This window comes from Miniopterus schreibersii (assembly GCF_964146895.1).
Source record: "Miniopterus schreibersii genome assembly, chromosome: X".
Lineage (NCBI taxonomy): Eukaryota > Metazoa > Chordata > Mammalia > Chiroptera > Miniopteridae > Miniopterus > Miniopterus schreibersii.
The window spans coordinates 42,100,689-42,120,386 of record NC_138104.1 but is presented as its reverse complement, the minus strand read 5'-3'; the positions used below and the strand labels follow the sequence as shown (position 1 = coordinate 42,120,386).

Here is a 19,698-nt window from a genome sequence, read left to right as displayed (position 1 = left end):
GCCCACCACTGGTTGTGTTGATTCTGGGTCCACTTGGACATGGTTCAGATATTGTGTGTAACCACCCTCATTCTACCTGTCTGAAGCTACCATGCTGTTCTCTGTTTGTGGTTTCATCTACTGGGACTGGGTATGTGGGGGGGAGGCCAATCTGTGTAGAAGGTATGGCTTTCACAAGCTTAGACCTGGCTTAGTCTATAAAATGTCTGAGGCTCCCTGCGGTCTGCCTTCACTTGTCAATTAATCTGTCTCACTCTGAGTTTACATGGTCTTCCTCTAGAGCCTTCCAAAGAAAGGCTGTAGAGTGAATTCAGTCTGGCCACAAATCACCAAGCCTTCAATAGGTTGCATGCTTGGTAGTGCAGTGTGACTGAGGTTGGGAGGATGGGGTTATTGTGTCCCCTACATGGGGTTTGCTGTGTGGTTAGAAACTCAATGAGGGGAAAGTGGCCCTTACTCCAGAGCCAAATCACTCAGTCTTTGCCAGTGTCTCCAGCATCAAACTGGATTTAAAGCTAAATTATAGAGCAATCACTTGGTTTGACGCTGGGAGCTGGTCAAGAATAGCTTCCACCTACTTGGCAGTCATGTAATATTCTATGAAATTGTTTACAATATATGGAATCAGACATTTAGGGGAATCAACATATAGAATATTTTTCAAAAAAAAATTTTACTGAAAGCAAAATTTTGTCTTATAAGGACATTAAGTTATACATTAATTTGAATACATTTAATTTCTTATTTAAATAATGTTTAAAATACTTTATTTGAATGACGATAATTAAGTATAATTACAATAGCAAAATATTTTTATGTTTAACCTTACTTATAGTCTTTCATCAGAAATAACAGTAACCATACATTCTCAATGTCTTTTACCAAGATTTCCATTTTGTTATTTACCTTAGACCTGTGAATGGTTATCTCACGTGAACATAAATTTACCTGGGTAACTGACTCTTTTCAAGTTGCTGAAGGTCAGTTATATGAAAAGACATTGAACTGTGAGATAAATAAAATTGAAGCTCAAAAACATAATCATTTTCACAGATTTCAAAGTTTCAGAGTTTAGAAGCAATCATATGTTAGGGTAGTTGAAGTTTTTAAATTAAGATATTGTAAACCAATAGTAATTTTAGACTGTAATGAAGAATTTAAAAAGAATTTAATTCCACAAAAGGAACTGCAGCCCAGGAGACAGAGATTTAAGTAGCAACTTAAGTTGTGTTCCAATGAGACAAGGGGGAAGCTGAAATTTATAGTGAAAGTTCCTGCCCAGGTTCTCAATTAAGCTTGTTTTATATAAATGATGTATCTAAATTATGCAGCTCTCATCCAAGGTGGAAGGTCTCAGTCTGTTAGCAGAAAGACTAAACCAAGATTTCCCTGCAGTGATTGACTCTGAGGGTGTAAACAACCAGGGCATAGTGAGGAAAGCCAAGAGTTCAGTCTGATGTTCTTCTTGTTATAGAGTATGTGAGGAACTCTTGTCAGCACATGGCTGCTAGGGTGTTATTATCCGTAAAATTTGGGTAGTTGCTTGATCATGTGTAGTTCATCTCAGCACATAAATTCCTTCTTGGGATTCACATAAAATGATTCTTTCTTCCTGAGTTCCACAATATAAAGCCTTGAGAATTGAGGTATAGTTTTTTTTAGCTCTTTATTACCTTTTCTGCTTACAAAAAATATATATATATACTGTTGTGCTTTTACAAGTTGCCAAAAGTTATTCTCTTTAAAATGGATGGATGGCCCGTCCGGGTGTGGCTCAGCGGTTGAGCGTCTACCTAGGATCCAGGCGATCAGGGTTCGATTCCCAGTCAGGGCATATGCCCGGGTTGCGGGCTCGATCCCCAGTAGGGGGTGTGCAGGGGACAGCCGATCAATGACTCTCTCATCATTGATGTTTCTATCTCTCTCTATCCCTCTCCTTTCCTCTCTCTGAAATCAATAAAGATATATTTAAAAATAAATAAATAAAATAAAATGGATGGATGGATGGATAGTTGCCCTTATAATTGGTAACAACTCAGAAAAATACGCTTGAAACTGTAACATTCAAAAGACATACCATATTTTGCAATTCAATAGATATTTTCTCTTTTTTACATTTTAAATATGAATAGCAATATCCTGATGAATAATAAGAATGCCTTTCTTAAGAGATTTATAGAATATTTAATTATATCATTAAATGAATGTTGTTAGTCAAAATGGAAAACAATTTTTCACCACTTCTACCACCACCATACAAGTGTGTGTGTGTTAAATAGCATACACACTAGAAAGACGAAAGCAAAAAGAAGTCAATTTTATGACTGAACACTACTCATTGTTTGAGCTAATGAGAACTGGAACCAAAAGAATCTAATCATATTTCAACTGATACATTTATATCTCTCTCTGTATCAATATCTATAGTTTATCATCCATCAAAACCGGCAACTCTTTTTTTATTGACCAAGCCATTGTAAGCTGTTTACCTTTCACATTTCAGCTAGCATGCAAAAGCGCCTGAAGAAGGAGAAAAAATCCAAGAGAAAACTTCAAGAAGCTTTGGAATTTGAATCAAAGCGTAGGGAGCAAGTGGAGCAAGCCCTTAAGCAAGCCACTACTAATGACAGTGGCCTGAGAATGTTGAAAGGTAATGTCTGATTTGAGCTTACACACACAAGGTACACAAAGCAAAACCCGATTTAAAACACAGGGAAGGAAGGGAGAGAGGGAGGGAGGGAAGGAGGGAGAGGAGGGAAAGAAGGAAAAGGCTTTGTCCAGGAATTATTAAAAATCAATTTGAGGCCAAGTTATATAGGCCATTAATTAAATCTGTCAAAATAATCTCTATTCTGGGAGATAGTTTGGGAATAACAAAAAATCCTGCTGGCTTTTGAAGTAGAAAAAAAAAAAAAAAAAGAGTAGTACTAATAACCTCCCTGCAACTAAAATGTAAGTGTTATAGGTCCATTAATGTTAAAATATGCTGATGTTTGGTGTACTCTATTTTAATGAGCTAAACAATGTTAGTATCTTTAAGGCAGATGGCATCAGTGTTGAGGGTTTAAGGAGCACCTGGTGGAAAAAGAATGTTCTAAGTACATCCCCGGAGATCCTTTGAGAAAAGCTGCTGCTTTTGTGCTGAAATTTCTTAATTCCAAACTTTTTTGTTTCCATTTCTTTTTTTGTTTGTTTTGTTTTGTTTTGGTAATCCTCAATGGAGTATATTTTTTCCATTGATTTTTTTTTTTTAGAGAAAGTGGAAGGCATGGAGGGAAAGAGATGGAGAGAGAGAGAGAGAATATAAGAGAGACACATTAATTGGTTGCCTCCAGCAAGTGTCCATACTGGGGCCGGAGATTCAACCTGAAACTCAGGTATGTGCCCCTGACCAGGAACTGAACCTGTGACCCTTGGGTGCAAAGACTGACACTCTAACACTGGAGCAACACTGACCAGGGCTTTATTTCTATTTTTAATTATGAAATTCTGCAACATTGTTTTATATTAGAGAATATTTGGGTTCTTCTCTCATAGCACACTGCCAGCTTGTATGTTTAACTCATATGTGTTTATAACAAAAATGAGCTTAAGGATTTTATGCAAATATTTACACATACCCCATACACACATATTACACACACATCAACTAAAAGGGAGGTGCTTCACGTCCTATACTAATTATGAGTAAGGAATTTTTACAACTGTTCAATCATATTCTTTCCTTTTCAAAAATTCAATTTCTTTTTTTTTATATGACTATCTTGGATCATTCTGATCACAATCAATAGATATACAGTGCTAGATTATTAGCTCGTGACAACCATGCCTCATTGAGACAAAGAAGATAGAAAGTAAATAATAATACTACGTTAATATTTCACACAATGGGATACCTTAGACAGTGGAAACCAGTATCCTTGCTTATTCAAGGTCTTAAAAATAATATTTCTGACCAGCAATGGATAAAATATTCTGAACAGTCTTATTATTTGAGATCCTGAACTTGTAATTCTGAGGCAGTTTGACTTTTTTAAAAACATATTAGAAATCCACACATAAGTGATCTCCACTCTAGCTCCAGTGTTCTCTGCTGTAAAGGAAAAGATGCTCTTTCTACAGAATGATGGGTACCTTGTATTCAGATAAATTCCTTCTCACACTCCTCCTTGATGGCATTAGGTAATACACTGGCATTCTTATCACATTATCCAAGGGTATCTGAGCAAATGTGTGTATACAGAAATGCCCATATTAAGCTGTGCTTCATGTATATGCATAATTTTAGATAATCATGTTTCATATTTAAAATTGAAAATAAAAACCCAACTCCTTATTTCTTTTCTTCAAGTTTTAGGGGGTTTTTGAAGCAATTCATGTATCTCTTTCTCCTTAGAGCCTATACTAAATCAAGACCACAAGCTGTAACCTGTGTTGTGGTGTCCACAAGTGCTTAGTATAGAAATAATCTCATCATCTATCACATTTTACAAAAGAAAAATATACCATAAGGATGAAGCACTTCCACTTATGTAATTTTATCCATCTTTTTCTTTTTCCACAGTCAAGGCATGTTACCTGGTAGTCTGAGGGGATTTTTTGGATAGATTATTTTCCTGAGATTTATCTCTAGAGAATGGAATGCATAAAGACGTATTTACTATGGACCTGAAAATATATTCCTAATTATAGAATTCATCTACAGTTTATAACCCTCCTTCCTAACATAAAAAACAAATAGATATACAAAAAACAAAAATGCCACCCAAGATGTTGAGTTATGTATAGGAACAAAGTACTGGCTTACTGATAGTTTTCACTTTAAGTGGAAATAGAAGAAAACAGAATTGTACCTTAATCTTGGATGTCACTTTTTTCAGATACTGGGATTCCAGATATTGAAATAGAAAACAATGGAACTCCTCATGATAGTACTGCTATGCAAGGTACAGTAAACATCATATTTCTCTCTATGACTGCTTAATACCTGACCCCTAGGGGTGGGGCAGGGGTGAGCTCCTATGTTCATACTCTTCATATAAGTAAAATACATAAGCTTAACTCTTCTTACTTTATGACAGAGGAAGAAGTTAGCACTGGTTTTTTGTTTGTTTGTTTGTTTTATTTTGTTTTAATCCTCACCTGAGGACATTTCTTCCATTGCTCTTCAGAGAGAGTGGAAGGGAGAGAGAGATAGAGAGATAGAAAGAGGAATTCCAATGTAAGAGAGACACATAGATTGGCCACTTCCAAACTGGGGCCGGGGATCGAGCCCCCAACCGAGGCACGCTCCCTTGGCTGAAATAGAACCCGGGGCCCCTCATTCCATAGGCCAGTGCTCTAGCCACTGAGCCAAACTGGTCAGGGCAGCAATGTTTTTTAAAGATTATTTACATATATACATATATATGTGTATGTATATAAAAACTCATATTTTTACATATATAATGTGAGCAAATTTATTGTATGTTTAGCTGTTAAAAGGATGTACATTTATATGTTAGGCTTATTATAAAAATGCATGTGTGAATATAATTTACCTTTCAGTAGTGTACAATAATATGCTTTTAAAATCTCACTGATGTTTGTAAAAGCCACAGGTACAATAACCATAAAGTATTGATATTTGAAAAGTGTTCTAGACAACACTTTTATCAACCTTTATATTTTTATGCTAAATTTCAATGATTTTAGAAACCACCTAAATATGGATAAAAGAGCACACCTTGTTCTTTATGTTTAGTGGATTTCTGGAAATGCCTAGATCCTCTAAATAAAAAATATTTAGTAGTAAGGAAAATACTACTAAATGAAACAAATCAATATAGAGTTTCACTAGATTGCAAAAGCATCTAAAATATTTTGACCACTGGAGTTTTTCCAGTGTGATTCTAATGCAGTTTTGTAGCCCTTCGTATGCTGATTATATTTATTTTCACATTTATTGTGAATAAATGTCTCAGTTTGATAAAAAAAAAATAATAGGTGTCTCCATGAGAAGACTTCCTAACTTTCAAAAAGGAAGATAACTATGGATATGTTGCTTGCTGGAGGTTTAACTAATTGGTGCCTTTCCATTGTCTGATGTGACCAAAACATCTATTGGGTTAATCTGAGAGTCATCATTTGATGGGTCAGCTTCACAAATTTTAGAGACTCCTTCATGTAGTTTTGCATGTCAACTGTGCAAAACCAGGAGTGTCAGAGTTCATATATCTTCCGATAGTGTCTGATTCTGCTGTAGCTAGCTAGACATAACTAATGTATTAACTAGATGCATTGCTAAGTGTGAAAACATGCGTGTTTAGCTCATTCAATAAAGCTTTTGCTGTCTCTTATGTCATTTTGCTTGCTTGCTTTCTTCCCTCAACTTAAAGGCTATGTCTATATAAGCAAAGCAAATTTGAATGGGATTCAGTGTTTGTTCTATCAATTTACCACAGTGTAATTTATGAAGAAAACCCCACTAGTTTGGGCTACCACTAGTTGAGGTTACCACCACGTATCAGGGCCAAGGCAGGATTGAATAAACCTGGGTCATTTTGATTCCTTCTGAACCTGTGAAACACAAATATAAACCTCGTCTTAAAGGAGCACAGAGTTTGATTGTGTCCCTCCTTTGAGTGGAATGTAAGATCAGCTTTGGAACTGGAGGGGGTAAACCAAACTTACCATCAATGCGTTGTATATATTTTTAAAATATATTTTTATTGATTTCAGAGAGAGGAAGAGAGAGGGAGAGAGAGATAGAAACATCAATGATGAGAGAGAGTCACTGATCAGCTGCCTCCTCCATGCCCCCCCGCTGGGGATAGAGCCCAAAACCTGGGTATGTGCCCCAACCTGGAGTCGTACTGCGATCTCCTGGATCATAGGTCGATGCTCAACCACTGAACCACTCTGGCTGGGTGGTTGTATCTTTATTATGCTTTATTCTATACTCCTACTTCATCTATGTGTGTTTAATTTATATGATGCCTTTAGTACACAGTAGTAAAATCTTTCCCCACTCTGAGATAAATATAAGCTTTTGAACTGTCTTAAAAGTTTTCATTTGCATGCACCAAACACCAGATATCTTATTCATGGGAGGTCAATTATGTGATATAAGCAAAAGGTACATTCCCTATCCATTTGGCACATTTTTAAAAATTTTAATGGAGCTTGTAAAAATGTCTTTTCATATTAATTTGTGATTAAGAGAGAACACATTTAATATTTTTTCACTAAGCATAATTTGAATGTGTTCTACTAGTTTTTGCTAGTTAAGAGAATTAGATATACCTTTAAAATGCTTGAGATGGAACTGATTTTAAACTTAAGAAATTAACTTTATTATTTTTATTTCAAATTACAATTCAACTTGTCAACTATTTGTGGTTAATATTGTAAATATATGGTGGGTTAAAATTTCCTTCCTAAACATCCACCTTTTAAGTTATATTAAATAATGTTCTTGATAAACATGCTAGAAATGGAAAAGCACACATTATCACCTCTCTTAGGATAGAATTTAAGCAGTATAAATAATAAAGTTCTTATCATCAACTTAGGGAATGAATGCCATATCTTAATATGACAGTGAATCACAATTTAATATATAAAATATTTTTACCAAAAATTATTTATTCTATTAGCTAGGGATATTGTTTTCTGAAAATAGTATTAGAACTCATCTTAAATATAATCAACAAATCAATCAATTTAAAAAATTACCTGAAAAATCCCAATATTACTTATTATTTAAGATGCTCAGAATTTAAAGACTATGTTTTTATGTATCTATGAACTTCAGAAAATGTATAATGCTTAGAAAACATAAAATGCAAGGTAATCCATTATTTTTTCCATTCTTCTTAATATTTTTGCTCTTGTGTGTTGTAGTTCTTTTCTTTTGTGACTTATTTTAATACTGTTTTATTCTTTTCCACTTATCCATTTTTCAAATAAGATTATTTCCTAGTATTATTTATGAGGATCAATTTATGTATGCCAGTCCAATGCTGTTTCCAAAACCCCTCTCCATCACAGCAAACAATTCCAACATCAATGAAGTCTTTTCCCTTTCTATTGTCAATAACTCTGCTGGATAGAAATCTGTCATTTACCTAGTGCTTTCCCTTTGAAAGTCAATTAGTTTCACTGTGACAGGTCCTTAAGAGAGTTTAAAAAGGACTTGGAAGAATGTTGGTTGGCCATCTTGAGAAGGAATAAAGTTATATATAGTTTATTATAATTTCCACTTGGATTTCAGAACAGGTAAACTACCCATGTACTAGGATTCATACATGTATTTGAAAACTAATTAGCTTAGTTATCACATGTCTGTTATGCTTTGGATGTTATTTGACAGACAAGATACCATGTACAGACCACCTTCTGATAAAAGGATTTCTGTATCTTTTGTATTTTATCAGTCTATGATAACAACTTTTCCTGAATATTTTTTTAAAGTGTTATTATTATTTTTTAATATATCTTTATTGATTTCAGAGAGAGGAAAAGAGAGGGAGAGAGATAGAAACATCAATGATGAGAGAGTCATTAATAGGCCGCCTCCTGCAGACCCCTGACTGGGAATCGAGCCGGCAAGCCGGGCATGCGCCCTGACGGGGAATCGAACCCCGATCCCCTGGCCCCTAGGTGGATGCTCAACCGCTGAGCCCCGCCCAGCGGGGCTTCCTGAATATTTTAAGGTGATTAAGTAATGAACACATACTCTGATGGCTGTGTCTACTATTGCTGGAGGTGAAGAATTTGGTGGAATATATACACTAAAATCCTCTCACCTAGATTCCCATAATTCCCACAACAGTTGGAGACTTGCAAGACAGAACAGCGACTATCTTATCAACCAATCTAAGTTTCACATAAAATAAACATACCAGGTGTCATTAAGTGCACCTTCAGATCAATGATTTTTTGCAAATGACATTCAAGTACCATTTGTGTAGTGCATTTTTGCTGATAAAAGCAAATTGAATTAGTGCAACTACAAATGCGCTGATAAAAACTCAAACGGAACGGCAGTACCATTAGCTAACAAAGTAATATTTTCTCTTTACTGTGTTCTGCCATTTAGTTATTATCCTATTGGAAATCTAATTATAATCCTTTTACTCCCTAGTCAGACTTCACAGTTTTTGCAAGCTTAGCACTGACAAGTGATTTCATTACATTTGATTGCCCGTGCCCAGATTGACTTAACTTCACTTGGAGACCTAAAAGCCCTCTCAGTTTCTCAGATTCCCCGTTTGCACATTACAACAACAGCTCCTTTAATTAATTAGCATGAACAGCAGTAACATGAACTGCTGAACAGAAAATAATATCATTTTATGATCGCAAGGAGACTTCCCTTTTGCATGTTTATACCTTAGTTAACTTTTGTATAACTATATTTCATTATTAGGGGCTACTGGTACAGTTGATAGTACATGTTTCTTAAATTTTTGAAAATTGACATCATTCTCTTAATGATAATAGATTTAAAAAAAACAGTATATGAAGACTGTAAATTTTAGAAAACAGACAATAGCCTTCATGAACTTTCCAGTAATAAAATTAAATTAAATTAAAAGTTCAGGGAAGACAGCATCATAAAGCACAAAGACTTAGTGACACATTGCTCATGTTTCTACTACTGCATTTGTTGGGGAAAACAAAACAAAACAAAAAGCTAAGAACTGCCTTTTCAAGAGTACTGTCAATCTCTGTGATTAATTTTTACATTTGCATTGTTGCCTACGTGTTTGACAATGGCACAAAATGATTTAACACTGGAATATACATTTCTTCTGACATTTTCCCTTAAATATGGTGGAATCTTAAGTAATTATTTTCTTTTTTTGCCTCTAACCTTCCAGAAGTAGATATTAAATCCAATCTACATGTCAAAAGTAAACCAAAATTTTATGTAAAAGGTAAACCTACTTTAATTTTTTCCCCACTGAATGATTTTTATTAAAAATAAAAAAATGTGTGCCCAGCCTGTGTTGCCCAGTGGTTGAACATTGAACCATGAACCAAGAGATCACGGGTTTGATTCCGGGTGAGAGCACATACCCTGGTTGCAGGCTTGATCCCCAGTAGAGGGCATGCAAGGTCCTTGATGTTTCTCTCCCATTGATGTTTCGATCTCTCTATACCTCTCTCTTCCTTTCTCTCTAAAAATCAATAAAGACATACTTTAAGAAAATGTGGGGGCTTATTCAGCAGTTATAGACTGAGCATTCCAAAATATAAAATGCATGATTTTATCTATACAGAACTAGGTTAAGATGTTGCTAAAGAATTCAAAGCAAAGTGACTAAAGTATAATTTTACTCTAAAAACAGCAGACATAATTTTAACATCACTATGTTAAAAATAAACATATTATATTTTACAGTGTAATTTAATATACATATATTTATAATATATAATGATTAACATATTTATTTATACTATCAAATACATATGAATTTGTATATTCTTACCCATTATCTCAAAATCAATTTGAACAGCATATAGTCTTCCTTGATTTTCAACATCCTTATTATCTTCTCTCTTTGCTGCTTGCTTGGAAACCTATAATAACACTCCTCCAAAGAAGCTTAAGATGCCATGCCAAAATTTATTGCAAATAATTACCATTGGGCTAACACTGTAATTTCAGAATTTGATAGAATAGCAATGAAATTGATAGTAGGAGCATGTAAGGGGACTGGAAATTATAAATCACTTACAATTTCTTGCCATGTATGTGATATAACAAGAAAAACTAAAAAGAGAGCAGATAGAATTTCTCTATAGGAATTTTCTACTAATTCCCACACTACCCTCATTAATTATTAATTTTCCTCTCCCTTTTGATGTCTCTTACTTTGTTAGAAGATATACATAGACACTCTAATATTCATATTTTAAAGTGGGAATGTTATCTTCTAAATTATATAGCATGTCAGAGATTAGAGAAATTGTGAGAAGTTGCCCTTTTTCCTCTTAATTGCTTCTTTTAAGAGCAGGAAACTTTTACCACCCAGAAAAACTTTTACTAAAACCACCATCATAGAGTGGAAAAGACTTTAACATACCCCCTACACAGGTCTTTCTCTAAAATAGCAGCATGTTTTTTCCTGTATGGTTCATTAGATGGCCTATTTTTACTTTCTTCCCCAGGAAGTATTTGTCTCATTTTCTTCATCCTCCACAAGTGTTTTGTGTTTGTTTGTTTTTTAAATCATGATTGATGGTATCTCCTAGACCATTCCTTTTGCTGTGAAATACCTGTCAGATTATAGCACACAATATTCTTCCAGTTCTTTCTTAGAAGAATGTGAAAAACTTACATTATATGGTAATTTAGGGCCTGATTGTCATAGGGTTGCTTGCAGCACTTATCACTACATTGTTAACAGAATACTTGCAATGACTGAAATTTTGTCACACTAATTGTGATGATAGCATAAAATCTTATCTACAGATCTAAGAGTTACAATTCTAGTTATATCTCACTCACATAATACATGAAATTGTAGTTGTAGTGATAGCAAGATAGGAAGATTTGCAAGACAAAATAAATTGTTCTGCTACTCAACATTTTGGAGTCTACAAAATGAATTTATTAATTAAAAGGTCTTTTTGACTATAATTTGGAAAAGATTGTTAAACTCAACTATGATAACTGTTTAACCAGTTACTTTATGCCTCATCCTCTTTATATATGCAATATAATTTTTTTTAATATATCTTTATTAATTTCAGAGAGAGGAAAGGAGAGGAAGAGAGAGATAGAAACATCAATGATGAGAGAGTCATTGATCGGCTGCCTCCTGCACGCCCCCTATTGGGGACCGAGCCCGAAGCCCGGGCATGTGCCCTCACCGGGAATTGAACCACAATGGCCTGGATCCTGGGTCGACACTCAACCACTGAGTCACGCCCAGCTGGGCGCAATACAATTTTTTAAGCTTAGGATTCACCCTATCCCAGATCTATCTGATGAGGAACATGGAACAGAAAAGCTTTTCTCTGATTAAAAGTTTTTCATTATTCACTTTCACATTTGTGTTTTAATGAAGAAAAGAGACAGCATTTTCATAGAAGCATATACCATTGTTGTCACACCACTTTAAAATAGAATTATTATGCCAACACATATATATTGTTGCTCTGTGGTGGTTCAATACCAAGTTGCTCATTGTACTTGGAATGAGGAATCGATCGCCTAAAATTAGAATAGTGGAGGAAAAGACAATACCGATTATTGGGATAGCCTAATGAACTTTGTGCCTTTCTTTTCTTTTGGGGGTAGACGTACTTAATTTAAAAAGGTAACTTTTGGGGGAACTTACCTGAAGCTTCAATATATAGATTCAATAACGACTAAACATAAGACTTAATAAATCCATTTAAGATGCCTCCCTTCCCAGTTCTCTCCGGTTTCCCTTCCTTTTGAAGACAGATTTTTTTTTTTACATTTGGCTAAGTTTTCATGTTCCACTGAACAAAATGTGACAAGTCCTGGCTTATTGCTAGCTATCTCATTGGTAACAATTCCATCAGAAACAGGAGCTTCTCTTTGTGCCATTCTTACATACATCCTCTAGCAGTATTATCTCTATGTGATCGTTGAGAATGATATCATAACCCCTATTTTTGTAGTAGGGAAATAACCTAAGAGAAGTTAATTGGATTGCTATTGACAGTGGGTTCTAAAATCCAGGAATCTTAATTCCCTTTCTCATTGTTCTCATTATCATTCCATATTGATAATAGCACTATTAATCCATATATTTAACTGGACCATAATATTATCCCATGCAAAACAACAGCACATCAGGCCTGGGGTGGGGGAAAGCTTCTCCAGTTTGTAGTTACTTAACCAAAATTGTATAAAACAAATAATAACTTAATAATGACTAGTTACTTAAAGCTTTGCAGAGATTAGGGTGATACTTAGAAAAATTACACAAATACTATGCATCTCTCTTTTCTATTTAAAATGGCATACAGAAGTTGAAATAGTAATAGAAATTTTTCTATTTGTGTATAAACTCTTACCACCCTATCAGAATTAGACCTCAACGGACCCTCAGTTATATAATTTTAAGCCAGGATTACTCACATTAAGTCATTAACATAAATTTTTATTTGTTCATTCTAAGGAAACTTTTTCTCATTTATAATAGCTATATTATATTCAATTTTGAAAATTAAAGTGAATTTAAAGAAAAACATTCTTTAGAATTTTATATAGACCTTCCTCCTTGGAGTCGCCTAATCTGTTGACCCTCAGAGTTTATAATTTACTTGTTCAATGCTTGAACATTAACATTGGTAATAGCCACATACTTAAGATGTCATCTACTTTATCTTAACAATGTAAATAGTTATTTGGGTAACATTTTTATCAAATTCTCTATTAGCTTTCAAGGTAGTATCATATTTTACATGTTTCTTCTCTATTTCCTTATTCTTCTATAAATGTTTAAGTGCTCTTGTTTTCTTGAAAACAATACAGATGAATGTCATGTTGATCTCAGCATTGGTGAGTGACCATTTAAGATGAAGGAGGCAAAATCTGCAACTCAAAACTTACAATATCCTGGTAATGTTATCAGAGAATTGTGGATGGAATTTCTCTGTTGCTAGTGGGAGTGAGGTTTTTGGGGCACCACTGGAATAAGAATTTCCAGTGGCCCCCACGGGAGGATGAGATGTAATAGAAAGCTTTATTTCCCTAGGGTTTTATCCTCTGTTTCCAAAGTCTAATTTCCCTTAAATCAGTCCTGGAAAATGTTCATCTGGGGCTTCAGTAGAGCTAGAAGAAAAGCCCATGTCCAAATTTGCCATTCCGTGATGGAGTTGAGTCCAGCACAGCATCAGACTAATTTTAGTCCATCAGTCCACTGTAAGTGGGCAAGTGCAGATCATGAGAGACCAGCAAGCCAGGAGTCAAGTGACAGCAGCAGGAGAGAAGGGAAGGGACTCCTTTGTTCTGGAGTTTATGTATCTCAGATGTCAGGCCTTTGCAGTGGCCATGCCTATTCTGGCCAATAACCTGCTCCCAGGTGTGACTGATAGACAAGCTCCCTCTCTAAGTCATTTAGACTTTACTGTGCATGCATGCTTCTAAATTGCAGCTCCCCTTTGCACCTTTCCTGTTATTAATTAATAACTAGATTAATTATATCAGTTTCAGTAACTGCATTTCAAACTTCAATGGCCATGTCAGATATAGTCATTTATAATACTGTTTAAGTAAATATTTAATGTTTTCCATTACTTCTATTTTCATTTTCCTCCATATTTTGATTCCTCTGAAATGAAGATTTTTAGTGTTTTTCTATCAGTCTGGAATTCAAATGGAGTAAGAAGTTATTAAAAAAATTTAATTGTGCTTTTAAATCTTACATGAAAATATTTTCAGTACACATCCTATACAAAACCCAAATAAAATTGACCTTTACAAAATGTTTGCAACTTAATTATGGAAGGTAGGTGATATGAGCTTAAATCTTTTAGAAGATTGGCATAGAAATATAAGTAGCTTTCTTTCTACCTTTCACCATGACATTACCTTCAATGGCTTAGTACACATAGCTCCTAACAAAGTCAGTGTTCCATAAATATTTGTTTTTATTTCTTCTTCTTTCCAGCCTTTCTCTTCCCTGCTGGAAAGTAGAATTCAAGTACTGCTAGGCTCAAAAGTTGCAGGACTGTGTACTGAACATATGCACTTTTATTGCCATTTTATAACTAGCCTATGGGAAGCATGATGAACTGGTAAGAAAAGCACTTATCTTTTAGTTAGAGTTTCTCAGTTACTAACTGGCTAACAGAATCATTAACCTTGAGAAGTCATTCAACCTCTCGCTGACTTAATTTTAGTAAAACAGTAATAAGAATATTTGCTTAAGCTTCCTCTACAATAAGTTAGATTGATATTCTGATAAGTATTACAGATAAAAGATATTATTATTACTATGCCTTATAAAAAATCACATGATCTCGCTTATACGTGGAATCTAAAGAACTTAATAAACTGATGAACAGAATAGATTCAATGACATGGAAGCATAGATGAGACTGATGAATGTCAGAGGGATGGAGGAGGGTGGGTGGGTGGAGGGGGAGAGAGTAACCAAAGAATTTATATGCATATATGCACAGCCCAAGGACATGGACAATGGTGGGGAGAAGGATTGGGGAGGGGGAAGGGACTGGGTGGAACGGGTCATTGGGGAGAAAAAGGGACATCTGTAATATTTTAAACAAAAATAAAATTTACAAAAATTAAAAAATAAAAAATAATACATATGAAGTTAGCATTTGTATTTGCATATGTAGATCTTAGTAGGGGTATATTTGGCAAATAATTGATGTATAAAACTTTCTCTGCAACATATGTTCTTCAGCATATACTTATGGTAAATATATTTTTATATTTTATCCCCATATGAGAATAGAAGGGTATCAATGCTCTATTTTTAGGGTGGATCTTACAAAAACTAGAGATTAAATAATGGGAAAGGGTATATTAAAGAATTAATTCACAAAAACAAAGTGAATCAAAAACAAGCAAGAGATGTTGGTAGTGCATTATGATAGCATTTACAGAGAACAGTTGAACTGTACTCTTTGTTTTGATTAAAATATGTCAGAATTTTTTAAGGCTAATATGGCCAAGTGGTTAGTATTTTCAAGAAACCTCCTGTTTTTAAAAAAGTGCCATAATATAGAAATAAGTTTTAGACTGGACCTTCTGAAAAATGACTTTAAATTCATGCTTTTCTCTAGAAAAAGAGACATCAAATGTTATACCATTTTATTATCCACTCCTGTTTTGCAATGGTCTACTTTTCCTATTCTCAAATTAGTAGCTTCATATTTATACTATCCCAAACTAATCTGACTACTGTGAGATTTTTCATTTGTTCTGAGAATGTCACATTCTGAAAATATTCCCACAATGGGAGTAGAGTTCATGCAATTAATTGCATATTTAATTTGAATTGAACCTAAGACTGAAGTAGAGCATTAACCAGCAACATTGTTGTATCTATCTTTTGTTCAGGTTAGGAAAACATGACTTTTCTAGTGTGCTCTTGTTTAGTACAAAATAATATAGCATCCATTTGAAAATTGAAAACACATCACTAATTAAGCAACTTAAAACATAAAATGCAATACTTAGCTGGATTGGGGGGACTGAGTGTTAAAGGTGGATGTATCTGCCAAAGGTATACATTTTGCAACTGTTGAGTAATATAAATCCTGGGAAAATCTGACTCATGTTATTCACAGTTTCTTCCACTGGCACTACACCTTATAGAGAAACCATATGTCATAAATTTTTATAGGGACAACACTGACTTCTTTTCACTCATATGTGGAATCTAATGAACTAAATAAACTAACAAACAAAACAGGAACAAACTCATAGATTTGAAAGAGACTGACAGATGTCAAAGGGGAGGGGGATTATGGGGCTGGCTGAAAAAGGTGAAGAGATTAAGCAAAAAAAAAGGAAAAACCTCATAGACACAGACAACAGTATGGTGATTACCAGAGGGCGGGGGAGTGGGGTAGAGGTAGGAAAGTAGAAAAGGGGAAATAAATGGTGATGGAAAGAAACTTCACTTCGGGTGGTGAACACACAATACAATATACAGACGATGTATTATAGAATTGTACACATGAAATCTGTATAATTTTATTAACAAATGTCACAGAATAAGTTAGCTACCTCAAAAGAAAGGTTTGATAGACCAAAGTATGCTTGTGATGAAAAGCCTATTAGTTCTTAAGATAATTCCATTTTCTATAAAAGTGAATAAAAAGTGAGGAAACATTGGGGGGAGGGGACAAAACAGTCTTGGGTAGGAAAAATAATATTTTTCTAAACATAAATTTAAACCTTCAAAAAGTGTATGGACACATGTCTTGGTAGTTTTTAAAAATAAATAGTGAGAAGTTACTTTTGAATAACCATTCTGTCAGGGGAGGAAATTGCAGCCCGAGGGGAAATTGAATCATTAACAAAAACTGTGTGGATCTTTACTCATGTTTTAGTCTGTGAAAAGGGAAAAAACAAAAAATAATCTTTCTAAAAGCCTTGCTTATTAAGCGAGTCATGCTTTTCACTGCAAGTTGTAAAGTAGTAGAACATGCACAAGGGGCTCATAAGCGTATTTTAGAGTGAGGGAATATCATTTATACCTTTTTAATATGGTCAATATCACCCCGGGAGATTAAGGCTGAGCTTTAAACTTGTGTAAATCTATCATTTGCTCACCTTTGTATTATTTCATTTTTAATGGAATGAGACTTACATCAATGAATATATGATTAAGGAGTAAACCTAATAAAATAATACTTTTATTGCACAAAGATTTATTAAAATCTTGGACATATATAGCACAGCAACTATACTATAAAGCCAGTTTGTGGTTTTTAGTGAAGTTTATTGAGTAGATTTTGGGTTTGTTTTTGTTCTAATGAAATTTTTATCTGGTCTTGTTTATTTTTTTTCTTTGCAGCCTGAACACTGATGCCAGAACTCCAATTGATCATAGGCGCGCATAAGGTCCTGTAGCAATTACCTGCTTATCTATTGTAATTCTTTGGAATTCATACTCAAAATTCTTAAAATATGGAACCACCAATTACTATTTGTTCATTACCAGTAAATGGAACCTTGCACATACAGGAAAAATGTATGGAGAATGGGCTTTACACATTTTTAGGGGAATAATCATAATGATGATTGACTATATTTTACACTTCTATAATCCCTTTATTCCACAGAATTCATTGTGCCTCATAAACATTATCATGTTAATCAACACAGCATCTTAGTGGATAAGTAGGTGGAAGAATTTTTAATACAGAGAAAATGCTATTTCTAAATGGTGTGACAGAAATTAAAATGCAGACATACCCAGTTCAAGCTGTGATTACAATAAAATAGCTTTATATTGGCTGACCTGGGATTTAACAAGAATTATGTGAGGAGGTAAATCATTTGTGCAAATGATCAATATATGTTATGAATGCTTTAGCGCTCACCTTTATAAAAGATACCATGTTGCTTGTAGCACTCTCTAAGGGAATACAAAGAGTTCTAGTTTGTAGTTATCACCATGCCTAGTTCTTCCTTTGATATGTTGATGGTGGAGCAACTCATTTGATCCCTTTCTACTAGCACATTCCTAATCTATAAAGAAGAAAATGATATAAACTCATACCCAAGCTACTAAAAATACCTCTTTAATTCTTTTCTATTCTCCTTCCATCTTCAATACTGCTTCCTCTTTATTAAACTGTCATCAAGCAAACAACTAAAAAAATTACAGGCATAAGAAAGGCAGATATGATGGTTCAGTCACATCATAGATATTTTCCATTGCTCATCCTCTGCTCTGCACATGGCAAGATGCCTAAAATGTTCCAGTGATTAGAAACAAATCGGTAATTTGGCTTGAATTGTCCAAGAAATGGCCTCACATATTTTTTAACTGTTTACTTAATAGAGACTTGCCCAAAGGCTGGTGGCAAATACCTGTCATCATTATTTTCATGCTTCCTAAGAATCTGATAGAGCAGTATTACAATGTGTTAAATGGTACTCTAGTGATCAAAAAGATTTAATGCCCCTCTTAAAGTGCCCTTCTTACACAAGTAAAATCTAATCCATTGTTATTTTTATATTTGCCTGAGAATTAAGTTGTTTTAACAGAAGCACCACTCATCTTATGTAAAAGGCCAACTGAGATTTTATCCATTCTCCAATAATCAGTTCCCTGCGTTACTACATGCAATTTCTTCTGGAATGGCCACCTAACCTACACACTTCTAAATATTACATTAATTCATATAATGTGACATTCCAGTTGTTCCATGCTCTGAAGGAATTTATTCTATGGCACAGGCATTTGGCTTCTGGTACTCTCCACAGACTGTAGAAGGTCTTCTTGTATAGAGTAGGTGGGCTGTTTTAACTGAAGTCAGTGTAATAATGTAAATTAGAAATAAGCCACAGAGAAGGAATGAGGCAAATAAAATTTTAAAAACTTTATTAATACCAAATATCTGAACTGAATAACACAGAAACATGACTAAAATATAATATCCAAAAATATCTTATTACTTGATAAGTAAACAACATATATTGAACTGTAGGGGAAACTGAACAGCATTTTCAAATTCACTAAGTCACTTAAAAGCAAACTAGTGTCTTTTTACAAATAGGTATGTTTAATTGACTTTGGTTGAACTATAATGAATACTCATGTGTTTTCTTCTGACCGTTCCTCACATATCTGCTTTTATTATGACACCTGATTTTAGCTTTTCCCTTTTTATTAGCTTCAGATATATACCACAGAAGACAAGTCTCACACTTATTTAAATTTGGTACTGTCGGGTGTGGCCCTTTAGAGATAACTCAACTGATCTGCAGAGGCTTATCTCCTGTGTCATGGGGTTTGCTCATGTCAGGCAGTGCTGTGCTAAGGGAAGGACTGTATGGGCTTTCATTTATATTTTTACAAGGGTCAAATTTATGTGTATCGAATTCCCCCTTTTACTTGTTTAATAAATTTTAAAGCAATAAACTCTGTCAGTTTTCCCCAAATGTCAGTGTGTGTCACTCCTTGTAAGTTCCCAAGCTCCCTAACATTCCTCCAGAGAGACTTTGTTCCTTGCTCCTCC

General features: G+C 34.4%; 1 protein-coding gene across 1 annotated transcript in view; it reads left to right on the top strand.

Moving 5' to 3' along the window:
• The window catches only part of DACH2 (dachshund family transcription factor 2), a 679,609-nt gene extending 660,448 nt beyond the window's left edge, over window positions 1-19,161 (top strand). Inside the window, exons 12-14 of the mRNA XM_081125625.1 lie at window positions 2,504-2,650; window positions 4,881-4,946; window positions 17,526-19,161. Coding sequence (XP_080981751.1) covers window positions 2,504-2,650; window positions 4,881-4,946; window positions 17,526-17,530 — 218 coding nt within the window. The 3' untranslated portion in view covers window positions 17,531-19,161. The remainder of the gene's footprint in view (window positions 1-2,503; window positions 2,651-4,880; window positions 4,947-17,525) is intronic.
• The last annotated feature ends 537 nt before the right edge of the window (window positions 19,162-19,698 follow it).